This window comes from Pristiophorus japonicus, unplaced genomic scaffold (genome assembly GCF_044704955.1).
Source record: "Pristiophorus japonicus isolate sPriJap1 unplaced genomic scaffold, sPriJap1.hap1 HAP1_SCAFFOLD_1458, whole genome shotgun sequence".
Lineage (NCBI taxonomy): Eukaryota > Metazoa > Chordata > Chondrichthyes > Pristiophoridae > Pristiophorus > Pristiophorus japonicus.
The window spans coordinates 26,787-40,667 of record NW_027251132.1 but is presented as its reverse complement, the minus strand read 5'-3'; the positions used below and the strand labels follow the sequence as shown (position 1 = coordinate 40,667).

The window sequence follows — 13,881 nt, the reverse complement described above, 5'->3', positions numbered from 1 at the left end:
CCCGATACCCCCCCGTGGCACTGCCCCCGACACCCCCCGTGGCACTGCCCCCGACACCCCCCCGTGGCACTGCCCCGATACCCCCCGTGGCACTGCTCCCGACACCCCCCGTGGCACTGCCCCGATACCCCCCCGTGGCACTGCCCCCGACACCCCCCCGTGGCACTGCCCCGATACCCCCCGTGGCACTGCCCCGATACCCCCCGTGGCACTGCCCCCGACACCCCCCGTGGCACTGCTCCCGACACCCCCCGTGGCACTGCCCCCGACACCCCCGCCCCCGTGGCACTGCCCCCGACACCCCCCCGTGGCACTGCCCCCGACACCCCCCCGTGGCACTGCCCCCGACACCTCCCCGTGGCACTGCCCCCGACACCCCCCGTGGCACTGCCCCGATACCCCCCGTGGCACTGCCCCCGACACCTCCCGTGGCACTGCCCCCGACACCCCCGCCCCCGTGGCACTGCCCCCGACACCCCCCCGTGGCACTGCCCCCGACACATCCCCGTGGCACTGCCCCCGACACCCCCCCGTGGCACTGCCCCCGACACCCCCCCGTGGCACTGCCCCCGACACCCCCCCGTGGCACTGCCCCCGACACCCCCGCCCCCGTGGCACTGCCCCCGACACCCCCCCGTGGCACTGCCCCCGACACCCCCCCGTGGCACTGCCCCCGACATCCCCCCCCCCCCCCGTGGCACTGACCCCGACATCCCCGTGGCACTGCCCCCGACACAACCCGTGGCACTGCCCCGATACCCCCCGTGGCACTGCCCCCGACACCCCCGCCCCCGTGGCACTGCCCCCGACAGCCCCCCGTGGCACTGCCCCCGACACCCCCCGTGGCACTGCCCCCGACCCCGCGGCACTGCCCCCGACACCCCCCGTGGCACTTCCCCGACCCCGTGGCACTGCCCCCGACACCCCGCCCCCGTGGCACTGCCCCCGACAGCCCCCGCCCCCGTGGCACTGCTCCCGACACCCCCCGTGGCACTGCTCCCGACACCCCCCCGTGGCACTGTCCCCGATACCCCCCCCGCGGCACTGTCCCCGATACCCCCCCCGCGGCACTGTCCCCGATACCCCCCCCGTGGCACTGCCCCCGACACACCTCCCGTGGCACTGCCCCGACACCCCCCCCGTGGCACTGCCCCCGACCACCCCCTGCGGCACTGCCCCCGACACCCCCCCCCCGTGGCACTGCCCCCGACACAACCCCCCGACACCCCCCGCGGCACTGCCCCCGACACCCCCCCCGTGGGCACTGCCCCCGACTCCCCCGCGGCACTGCCCCCGACACCCCCCGTGGCACTGCCCCCGACACCCCCCGCGGCACTGCCCCCGACACCCCCCCCGTGGCACTGCCCCCGACACCCCCCCCCGTGGCACTGCCCCCGACACCCCCCGCGGCACTGCCCCCGACACCCCCCCCCCGTGGCACTGCCCCCGACACCCCCCCGTGGCACTGCCCCCGACACCCCCCCGTGGCACTGCCCCCGACACCCCCGTGGCACTGCCCCCGACACCCCCCGTGGCACTGCCCCCGACACCCCCCCGTGGCACTGCTCCCGACACTCCCCCGTGGCACTGCCCCCGACACACCCACCGTGGCACTGCCCCCGACACCCCCGCCCCCGTGGCACTGCCCCCGACACCCCCGCCCCCGTGGCACTGCCCCCGACACCCCCCGTGGCACTGCCCCCGACACACCTCCCGTGGCACTGCTCCTGACACCCCCCCGTGGCACTGCCCCCGACACACCTCCCGTGGCACTGCCCCTACACCCCTGCCCCCGTGGCACTGCCCCCGACAGCCCCCGCCCCCGTGGCACTGCTCCCGACACCCCCCGTGGCACTGCTCCCGACACCCCCCCGTGGCACTGCCCCCGACACACCTCCCGTGGCACTGCCCCTACACCCCTGCCCCCGTGGCACTGCCCCCGACAGCCCCCGCCCCCGTGGCACTGCCCCCGACACCCCCGTGGCACTGCCCCCGACACCCCCCCGTGGCACTGCTCCCGACACTCCCCCGTGGCACTGCCCCTACACCCCTGCCCCCGTGGCACTGCCCCCGACAGCCCCCGCCCCCGTGGCACTGCTCCCGACACCCCCCCGCGGCACTGTCCCCGATACCCCCCCCGCGGCACTGTCCCCGACACCCCCCCGTGGCACTGCCCCCGACACCCCCCGTGGCACTGTCCCCGATACCCCCCCCGCGGCACTGTCCCCGATACCCCCCCCGTGGCACTGCCCCCGATACCCCCCCCGTGGCACTGCCCCCGACACCCCCCCCCCCGCGGCACTGCCCCCGACACCCCCCCCCGTGGCACTGCCCCCGACACCCCCCCCCCGCGGCACTGCCCCCGACACCCCCCCCCGTGGCACTGCCCCCGACACCCCCCCCCCGCGGCACTGCCCCCGACACCCCCCCCCGTGGCACTGTCCCCGACACCCCCCCCGCGGCACTGCCCCCAATACCCCCCCCGTGGCACTGCTCCCGACACCCCCCTCGTGGCATTGCTCCAGACACCTCCCCCCCCCCCACCCGTGGCACTGCCCCCGACACCCCCCCCCGTGGCACTGCCCCCGACACCCCCCCGCGGCACTGCCCCCGACACACCTCCCGTGGCACTGCCCCCGACACCCCCGCCCCCGTGGCACTGCCCCCGACACCCCCCCGTGGCACTGCCCCCGACACACCTCCCGTGGCACTGCTCCTGACACACCCCCCGTGGCACTGCCCCCGACACCTCCCCGTGGCACTGCCCCCGACACCCCCCCGTGGCACTGCCCCCGACACCCCCCCGTGGCACTGCCCCCGACACCCCCCCGTGGCACTGCCCCCGACACCCCCCCCGTGGCACTGCTCCCGACACCCCCCCGTGGCACTGCCCCCGACATCCCCGTGGCACTGCCCCCGACATCCCCGTGGCACTGCCCCCGACACAACCCGTGGCACTGCCCCGATACCCCCCGTGGCACTGCCCCCGACAGCCCCCCGTGGCACTGCCCCCGACACCCCCCGTGGCACTGCCCCCGACCCCGCGGCACTGCCCCCGACACCCCCGCCCCCGTGGCACTGCTCCCGACACCCCCCGTGGCACTGCCCCCGACCCCGTGGCACTGCCCCCGACACCCCCGCCCCCGTGGCACTGCTCCCGACACCCCCCGTGGCACTGCTCCCGACACCCCCCCGCGGCACTGTCCCCGATACCCCCCCCGCGGCACTGTCCCCGATACCCCCCCGTGGCACTGCCCCCGACACACCCCCCGTGGCACTGCCCCCGACACACCTCCCGTGGCACTGCCCCCGACACCCCCCCCCGTGGCACTGCCCCCGACACCCCCCGCGGCACTGCCCCCGACACCCCCCCCCGTGGCACTGCCCCCGACACAACCCCCCGACTCCCCCGCGGCACTGCCCCCGACACCCCCCCCCGTGGCACTGCCCCCGACACCCCCCCGTGGCACTGCCCCCGACACCCCCCGCGGCACTGCCCCCGACACCCCCCGTGGCACTGCCCCCGACAGCCCCCGTGGCACTGCCCCCGACAGCCCCCGTGGCACTGCCCCCGACACCCCCCGCGGCACTGCCCCCGACACCCCCCGCGGCACTGCCCCCGACACCCCCCCGTGGCACTGCCCCCGACACCCCCGTGGCACTGCTCCCGACACCCCCGCCCCCGTGGCACTGCTCCCGACACACCCCCCGCGGCACTGCCCCCGACACCCCCCCGTGGCACTGCTCCCGACACCCCCCGTGGCACTGCTCCCGACACTCCCCCGTGGCACTGCCCCCGACAGCCCCCGCCCCCGTGGCACTGTCCCCGATACCCCCCCCGCGGCACTGTCCCCGATACCCCCCCCGTGGCACTGCCCCCGACACCCCCCCGTGGCACTGCCCCCGACACCCCCCCGTGGCACTGTCCCCGATACCCCCCCCGCGGCACTGTCCCCGATACCCCCCCGTGGCACTGCCCCCGACACCCCCCCGTGGCACTGCCCCCGACACAACCCCCCGACACCCCCGCGGCACTGCCCCCGACACCCCCCCGCGGCACTGCCCCCGACATCCCCCGTGGCACTGCCCCAGACACCCCCCGCGGCACTGCCCCCGACACCCCCCGCGGCACTGCCCCCGACACCCCCCCCCCGCGGCACTGCCCCCGACACCCCCCGCGGCACTGCCCCCGACACCCCCCCCGCGGCACTGCCCCCGACACCCCCCAGTGGCACTGCCCCCGACACCCCCCGTGGCACTGCCCCCGACACCTCCCGTGGCACTGCCCCCGACACCCCCCGTGGCACTGCCCCCGACACCCCCCCGTGGCACTGCCCCCGACACCCCCCCCGTGGCACTGCCCCCGACACCTCCCCGTGGCACTGCCCCCGACACCCCCCCGTGGCACTGCCCCCGACACCCCCCCCGTGGCACTGCCCCCGACACAACCCGTGGCACTGCCCCGATACCCCCCGTGGCACTGCTCCCGACACCCCCGCCCCCGTGGCACTGCCCCCGTGGCACTGCCCCCGACACCCCCCGTGGCACTGCCCCCGACCCCGCGGCACTGCCCCCGACACCCCCGCCCCCGTGGCACTGCCCCCGACAGCCCCCGCCCCCGTGGCACTGCTCCCGACACCCCCCGTGGCACTGCTCCCGACACCCCCCCGTGGCACTGTCCCCGATACCCCCCCCGCGGCACTGTCCCCGATACCCCCCCGTGGCACTGCCCCCGACACACCTCCCGTGGCACTGCCCCCGACACCCCCCCCGTGGCACTGCCCCCGACACCCCCCGCGGCACTGCCCCCGACACCCCCCCCAGTGGCACTGCCCCCGACACCCCCCCCAGTGGCACTGCCCCCGACACCCCCGTGGCACTGCCCCCGACTCCCCCGCGGCACTGCCCCCGACACCCCCGCGGCACTGCCCCCGACACCCCCCGCGGCACTGCCCCCGACACCCCCCCCCGTGGCACTGCCCCCGACACCCCCCCCCGTGGCACTGCCCCCGACACCCCCCCGTGGCACTGCCCCCGACACCCCCCCCGTGGCACTGCCCCCGACACCCCCGTGGCACTGCTCCCGACACCCCCGCCCCCGTGGCACTGCTCCCGACACTCCCCCGTGGCACTGCCCCCGACACCCCCCGCCCCCGTGGCACTGCTCCCGACACCCCCCGTGGCACTGCTCCCGACACCCCCCCGCGGCACTGTCCCCGATACCCCCCCCGCGGCACTGTCCCCGATACCCCCCCGCGGCACTGCCCCCGACACCCCCCCGTGGCACTGCCCCCGACACCCCCCCGTGGCACTGTCCCCGATACCCCCCCCGCGGCACTGTCCCCGATACCCCCCCCGCGGCACTGTCCCCGATACCCCCCCCGTGGCACTGCCCCCGATACCCCCCCCCGTGGCACTGCCCCCGATACCCCCCCCCGTGGCACTGCCCCCGACACCCCCCCGTGGCACTGCCCCCGACACAACCCCCCGACACCCCCGTGGCACTGCTCCCGACACCCCCCCCCCCGTGGCACTGCCCCCGACACTCCCCCGTGGCACTGCCCCCGACACCCCCCCGCGGCACTGCCCCCGACACCCCCCCCGTGGCACTGCCCCCGACACCCCCCCCCCGCGGCACTGCCCCCGACACCCCCCCCCGTGGCACTGTCCCCGACACCCCCCCCGCGGCACTGCCCCCAATACCCCCCCCGCGGCACTGCCCCCGACACACCCCCCGTGGCACTGCCCCCGACACACCCCCCGTGGCACTGCTCCCGACACCCCCCTCGTGGCACTGCCCCCGACACCCCCCCCCGTGGCACTGTCCCCGACACCCCCCCCGCGGCACTGCCCCCAATACCCCCCCCGCGGCACTGCCCCCGACACACCCCCCGTGGCACTGTCCCCGACACCCCCCCCGCGGCACTGCCCCCAATACCCCCCCCGCGGCACTGCCCCCGACACACCCCCCGTGGCACTGCCCCCGACACACCCCCCGTGGCACTGCCCCCGACACCTCCCGTGGCACTGCCCCCGACACCCCCGCCCCCGTGGCACTGCCCCCGACACCCCCCCGTGGCACTGCCCCCGACACCTCCCCGTGGCACTGCCCCCGACACCCCCCCGTGGCACTGCCCCCGACACCCCCCCGTGGCACTGCCCCCGACACCCCCCCGTGGCACTGCCCCCGACACCCCCCCGTGGCACTGCCCCCGACATCCCCCCCCCCGTGGCACTGCCCCCGACATCCCCGTGGCACTGCCCCCGACACAACCCGTGGCACTGCCCCCGACATCCCCGTGGCACTGCCCCCGACACAACCCGTGGCACTGCCCCCGACACAACCCGTGGCACTGCCCCCGACACCCCCGCCCCCGTGGCACTGCCCCCGACACCCCCCGTGGCACTGCCCCCGACCCCGCGGCACTGCCCCCGACACCCCCGCCCCCGTGGCACTGCTCCCGACACCCCCCGTGGCACTGCCCCCGACCCCGCGGCACTGCCCCCGACACCCCCGCCCCCGTGGCACTGCCCCCGACACCCCCCGCGGCACTGCCCCCGACACCCCCCCCCCGCGGCACTGCCCCCGACACCCCCCGCGGCACTGCCCCCGACACCTCCCGTGGCACTGCCCCCGACACCCCCCCGTGGCACTGCTCCCGACACCCTCCCGTGGCACTGCCCCCGACACCCCCCCGTGGCACTGCCCCCGACACCCCCCAGTGGCACTGCCCCCGACACCCCCCCCGTGGCACTGCCCCCGACACCCCCCCGTGGCACTGCCCCCGACACCCCCCAGTGGCACTGCCCCCGACAGCCCCTCCCCGTGGCACTGCCCCCGACACCTCCCCCGTGGCACTGCCCCCGACACCCCCCGTGGCACTGCCCCCGACACCCCCCGTGGCACTGCCCCCGACACCCCCCCGCGGCACTGCCCCCGACACCCCCCCGCGGCACTGCTCCCGACACCCCCCCCGTGGCACTGCTCCCGACACCCCCCCCGTGGCACTGCCCCCGACACACCCCCCGTGGCACTGCCCCCGACACCCCCCGTGGCACTGCCCCCGACACCCCCCCGTGGCACTGCCCCCGACACCCCCCCGTGGCACTGCCCCCGACACCCCCCCGCGGCACTGCCCCCGACACCCCCCCGTGGCACTGCCCCCGACACACCCCCCGTGGCACTGCCCCTGACACCCCCCGTGGCACTGCCCCCGACACCCCCCCGTGGCACTGCTCCCGACACCTCCCCCCCCCACCCGTGGCACTGCCCCCGACACCCCCCCCCCCGTGGCACTGCCCCCGACACCCCCCCGCGGCACTGCCCCCGACACACCCACCGTGGCACTGCCCCCGACACCCCCCCCGCGGCACTGCTCCCGACACCTCCCCGTGGCACTGCCCCCGACACCCCCCGTGGCACTGCCCCCGACACCTCCCCGCGGCACTGCTCCCGACACCCCCCGTGGCACTGCTCCCAAACCCCCCCGTGGCACTGCCCCCGACACCTCCCCGTGGCACTGCTCCCGACACCTCCCCGTGGCACTGCTCCCGACACCTCCCCGTGGCACTGCTCCCGACACCTCCCCGTGGCACTGCTCCCGACACCCCCCCCGTGGCACTGCCCCCGACACCCCCCCGTGGCACTGCCCCCGACACCTCCCCGTGGCACTGCTCCCGACACCTCCCCGTGGCACTGCCCCCGACACCTTCCCGTGGCACTGCCCCCGACACCCCCCCGTGGCACTGCCCCCGACACCCCCCCGTGGCACTGCCCCCGACACCCCCCCCGTGGCACTGCTCCTGACACACCCCCCGTGGCACTGCCCCCGACACCCCCGTGGCACTGCCCCCGACACCCCCCCCGTGGCACTGCCCCCGACACCCCCCCCGTGGCACTGCTCCCGACACCCCCCCCGTGGCACTGCTCCCGACACCCCCCCGTGGCACTGTCCCCGACACCCCCCCCCGCGGCACTGCCCCCAATACCCCCCACGTGGCACTGCTCCTGACACACCCCCCGTGGCACTGCCCCCGACACCCCCCCGTGGCACTGCCCCCGACACCCCCCCCGTGGCACTGCTCCTGACACACCCCCCGTGGCACTGCCCCCGACACCCCCTCCGTGGCACTGCCCCCGACACCCCCCCGTGGCACTGCCCCCGACACCCCCCCCGTGGCACTGCCCCGACACCCCCCCCGTGGCACTGCCCCCGACACACCTCCCGCGGCACTGCTCCCGACACCCCCCCGTGGCACTGCCCCCGACACCCCCCCGTGGCACTGCCCCCGACACCCCCCCGTGGCACTGCCCCCGACACCCCCCCGTGGCACTGCCCCCGACACCCCCCCGTGGCACTGCTCCCGACACCCCCCCGTGGCACTGCCCCCGACACCCCCCCGTGGCACTGCCCCCGACACCCCCCCCCGTGGCACTGCTCCCGACACCCCCCCGTGGCACTGCCCCCGACACCCCCGTGGCACTGCTCCCGACACCCCCCCGTGGCACTGCTCCCAAACCCCCCCGTGGCACTGCTCCTGACACCCCCCCGTGGCACTGCCCCCGACACCCCCCCGTGGCACTGCCCCCGACACCCCCCGTGGCACTGCCCCCGACACCCCCCCGTGGCACTGCTCCCAAACCCCCCCGTGGCACTGCTCCTGACACCCCCCCGTGGCACTGCCCCCGACACCCCCCGTGGCACTGCTCCCGACACCCCCCCCGTGGCACTGCTCCCGACACCCCCCCGTGGCACTGCCCCCGACACCCCCCCCGTGGCACTGCCCCCGACACCCCCCCCGTGGCACTGCCCCCGACAACCCCGCCCCCGTGGCACTGCCCCCGACAACCCCCCGTGGCACTGCCCCCGGCACCCTCCCCGTGGCACTGCTCCCGACACCCCCCCCCCCGTGGCACTGCCCCCGACACCCCCGTGGCACTGCCCCCGACACCCCCCCGTGGCACTGCCCCCGACTCCCCCCCCCGTGGCACTGCCCCCGACACACCTCCCGTGGCACTGCCCCCGACACCCCCGCCCCCGTGGCACTGCCCCCGACACCCCCCGTGGCACTGCCCCCGACACAACCCCCCGACACCCCCGCCCCCGTGGCACTGCCCCCGACTCCCCCGACACTGCCCCCGACTCCCCCGTGGCACTGCCCCCGACACACCCCCCGTGGCACTGTCCCCGACACCCCCCCCGTGGCACTGCCCCCGACAGCCCCGCCCCGTGGCACTGCCCCCGACACACTTCCCGTGGCACTGCCCCCGACACACCTCCCGTGGCACTGCCCCCGACACACCTCCCGTGGCACTGCCCCCGACACCCCCCCCGTGGCACTGCCCCCGACACCCCCCCCGCGGCACTGCCCCCGACACCCCCCGTGGCACTGCCCCCGACACCTCCCCCGTGGCACTGCCCCCGACACCCCCCGTGGCACTGCCCCCGACACCCCACCCGGGGCACTGCCCCCGACACACCCCCCGTGGCACTGCCCCCGACACACCTCCCGTGGCACTGCCCCCGACACACCTCCCGTGGCACTGCCCCGACACCCCCCGTGGCACTGCCCCCGACACACCCCCCGTGGCACTGCCCCCGACACACCCCCCGTGGCACTGCCCCCGACACACCCCCCGTGGCACTGCCCCGACACCCCCCGTGGCACTGCCCCGACACCCCCCGTGGCACTGCCCCCGACACCCCCCCCGTGGCACTGCCCCGACACCCCCCCCGTGGCACTGCCCCCGACACACCTCCCGTGGCACTGCCCCGACACCCCCCGTGGCACTGCCCCCGACACCCCCCCCGTGGCACTGCTCCCGACACCCCCCCCCGTGGCACTGCCCCCGACACCCCCCCGTGGTACTGCCCCCGACACCCCCCCGTGGTACTGCCCCCGACACCCCCCCTGTGGCACTGCCCCCGACACCCCCCCCGTGGCACTGCCCCCGACACCCCCCCGTGGCACTGCTCCCGACACCCCCCCGTGGCACTGCTCCCGACACCCCCCCCGTGGCACTGCTCCCGACACCCCCCCCGTGGCACTGCCCCCGACACCCCCCCGTGGCACTGCCCCGACACCCCCCCGTGGCACTGCTCCCGACACCCCCCCCGTGGCACTGCCCCCGACACCCCCCCGTGGCACTGCCCCCGACACCCCCCCGTGGCACTGCCCCCGACACCCCCCCGTGGCACTGCCCCCGACACCCCCGTGGCACTGCTCCCAACACCCCCCCGTGGCACTGCTCCCAAACCCCCCCGTGGCACTGCTCCTGACACCCCCCCGTGGCACTGCCCCCGACACCCCCCCGTGACACTGCCCCCGACACCCCCCCCGTGGCACTGCCCCCGACACCCCCCCGTGGCACTGCTCCCGACACCCCCCCCGTGGCACTGCTCCCAAACCCCCCCGTGGCATTGCCCCCGACACCCCCCCCCGTGGCACTGCTCCCAAACCCCCCCGTGGCACTGCCCCCGACACCCCCCCGTGGCACTGCCCCCGACACCCCCCCGTGGCACTGCTCCCGACACCCCCCCGTGGCACTGCTCCCGACACCCCCCCGTGGCACTGCTCCCGACACACCCCCCGTGGCACTGCCCCCGACACCCCCCGTGGCACTGCTCCCGACACACCTCCCCGTGGCACTGCCCCCGACACCCCCCGTGGCACTGCTCCCGACACACCTCCCCGTGGCACTGCCCCCGACACCTCCCCGTGGCACTGCCCCCGACACCCCCCCGTGGCACTGCTCCCGACACACCCCCCGTGGCACTGCCCCCGACACCCCCCCGTGGCACTGCCCCCGACACCCCCCCCGTGGCACTGCCCCCGACACCCCCCCGTGGCACTGCTCCTGACACCCTCCCCGTGGCATTGCTGGAGAGTCCTGTTTTCCCCAGCAGGTGGGTGGATGATGAAGGCGGGGCCCCAATACGGATGCTTCTGCCATCACAACTGTGTGGGGCAGGTTTGATGAGGGGGAAACTTCCATATTCCCCCAAATTAATGCCTTCTGATCGACTGCAGGCGGTCCTGGAGAGCGACTCCCCTCTGTTTAGTCTTGCAATTGGATGGTGGGGGGGGGGGAGGTGAAGAACAGGGGAATAAGCGCTTGGATTGCTGGGGCACTCCCGCCCTGACGAAACCACGACATCGTCCCACTTGAGCCACCGCGAGCAATGCCACGGGACCCCCACCAGTCAGGCTGCCTCGGCAGCAAAGTGCTGCACTGCACGCGGAGCGACACTCCCTCTCCCTGCCCCCCCCGCCCTCTCCCTGCCCCCCCCGCCCTCTCCCCACCCGCCTCAGCGAAAGAGCGCAGAGGCGCTCCACGAACCACGAGCAACGCCACGGTCGGTCCAGGTTCGCAGCAAATAAGCAAAACCGAGACGCGGACAAAGAAAAATACAAATCGCGAATTCAGAGCCAGAGCGGCTCCCGATGTACGCGGAAACGCACCTTCCTCGGAATCCTCCTTCTCGCTAGCCTCCAGGTCTCCTTCTTCCTCTTCCTCCTCCTGAAAATGAAGGGGGGGGGGCGGGAAAAGAGAGAGAGAGAGAAAGAGAGAGAGAGAGAGATATAGAGAACAAAAAGGGTCAAATTCGGTCTTCTGCTGTCCTTCTTTGCGCCCCAGAGGGGCGGCAAAGGCGGTGGAAATCACTTGCGCCCCGGGCAAGCCAGCTTCCAGCTCCCCGACGGGACCTGCGGTGCCAGTTTCGATGGGAGCGTGGAGCATTAGCGCCCAGAAGAGGCGAGCTGGTGAGCAAAGGCCCCCGGTTGCAACACCGGCTCGATTGTTGGCAGCCGCCTGACCCATAGCGCCCCGCAAGATCCTACAAACCCCCCCCCCCCCCCCCCCCCCCCCGGGAGGACAGACGCACCAACGTTGGCGTCCTCGACCAGGCCAGACATCCCCCAGCCATCGAAGCACTGACCCACACTCGACCAGCTCCGCTGGGCAGGGCCACATTGTCCGCACGCCCCCCCCCCCCCAGACACGAGAGCGAGCGCTCTACTCGGAACTCCTTCACGGGCAAACGGGCCAAAGGTGGGGCAGAGGAAACGTTACAGGGGACCCACCCTCAAAGCCCCTCCCTGATATAAAGTGCAACATCCCCCACCGGCACCTGGGAGTCCCTGGGCCCAAAGACCAGTCCGCCCCTAAGTGGAGGAAGTGCATCCGGGAGGGGGCGCTGAGCACCTCGAGTCTCGTCGCCGAGAGCGTGCAGAGACCAAGCGCAGGCAGCGGAAGGAGCGTGCGGCAAACCAGTCCCACCCACCCCTTCCCTCAACGTCTGTCTGTCCCACCTGTGACAGGGACTCTGGTTCCTGTATTGGACTGTTCAGCCACCTAAGGACTCATGTTAAGAGTGGAGGCAAGTCTTCCTCGATTCCGAAGGGCTACCTATGATGATGACGAGTGCCCCGCACTGCACCCTGGTGGGAACGTCTGAGAAAGGTGGCGTTCATTGCTGTCGCAGCCACAGTGCGGTAAGTAATACTGACGTCAGGTAAGCGTGATTGGGTTTTTTTTTGCGGTTTATGTTGTGGGCTATGTATTGGGAATGTTTTTGGTGTTTTTTTCCCCCCAGATTTCACCCTCCTCCAGGCCTCAGTTTATGGCGCTCCGAAAGCCAGCCTCTAGTTCGGGATTTTCCCTTGCTCAGTTGCCTTAAAAGAGGCGTGCGACGCCTCCCTTAGCGGCCCACAGCAAACCCCGGGCCCAGCTGACAAATTTTGTTACTGTTCTGCCCGGGATTCTACCCCAACTGAGGCGGGACCAAATTTCCACCGCTTTGTCTTTGTCTATAAGCGGGGAAAATACCTTGGGGGCGGCCGCGAGAGACATCCAGGCGAGAATATAACCGCTCAAGAAGTTTGCAACGGTGGGCAGAACAGTGGCAAATAGAATTCAATCCAGAGAAGTGTGGGGCAATGCATCTGGGGAGGGCTAACAGGGCGAGGGAATACACATTAAACAGAAAACAGAGAGTCGGGTCATTTTCCGGTTGGCAAACACTGACTAGTGGGGTGCCGCAGGGATCGGTGCTGGGGCCTCAACTATTTAGTCGATGTCAACGACGTGGATGGAGGGACCGAGTGTAATGTGGCCAAGTTTGCTGACGATACAAAGATGGGTGGGAAAGCAAGTTGTGAGGAGGACACAAAAAATTCTGCAAAGGGATACAGACAGGCTGAGTGAGCGGGCAAATATTTGGCAGATGGATTATAACGTGGGGAAAATGTGAAGTTATCCACTTCGGCAGAAAAAAATAGAAAAGCAAATTATAAGTTAAATGGAGAAAAGTTGCAAAGTGCTGCAGTACAGCGGGACCTGGGGGTCCTTGTGCATGAAACACAAAAGGTTAGTATGCAGGTACAGCAAGTGATCAGGAAGGCCAATGGTATCTTGGCCTTTATTGCAAAGGGGATGGAGTATAAAAGCAGAGAAGTCCTGCTACAATTGTACAGGGTATTGGTGAGGCCACACCTGGAGTACTGCGTGCAGTTTTGGTCTTTGTATTTAAGGAAAGATATACTTGCATTGGAGGTTGTTCAGAGAAGGTTCACGAGGTTAATTCCAGAGATGAGGGGGGCGAGCCGGGATGGTGGGACTGACATATGAGGAGAGACTGGATCGACTGGGCCTGTATTCATTGGAGTTTAGAAGAATGAGCGGGGATCTCAGAAACATATAAAATTCTGACGGGACGGGACAGGTTAGATGCAGGAAGAATGTTCCCGATGTTGGGGAAGTCCAGAACCAGGGGTCACAGTCTAAGGATAAGGGGTAAGCCATTTAGGACCGAGATGAGGAGAAACTTCTTCACTCAGAGAGTTGTTAACCTGTGGAATTCTCTACCACAGAAAGTTGTT

At 73.2% G+C, this 13,881-nt stretch overlaps 1 protein-coding gene across 1 annotated transcript in view; it reads right to left on the bottom strand.

The window, feature by feature from the left end:
* The window catches only part of LOC139242719 (histone-lysine N-methyltransferase SETD1A-like), a gene marked incomplete at both ends in the record, with an annotated part of 61,416 nt that overhangs the window by 23,051 nt on the left and 24,484 nt on the right, over positions 1–13,881 (bottom strand). The window contains one exon of the mRNA XM_070870491.1: positions 11,464–11,521. Within this exon, the coding sequence (XP_070726592.1) occupies positions 11,464–11,521 (58 nt within the window). The remainder of the gene's footprint in view (positions 1–11,463; positions 11,522–13,881) is intronic.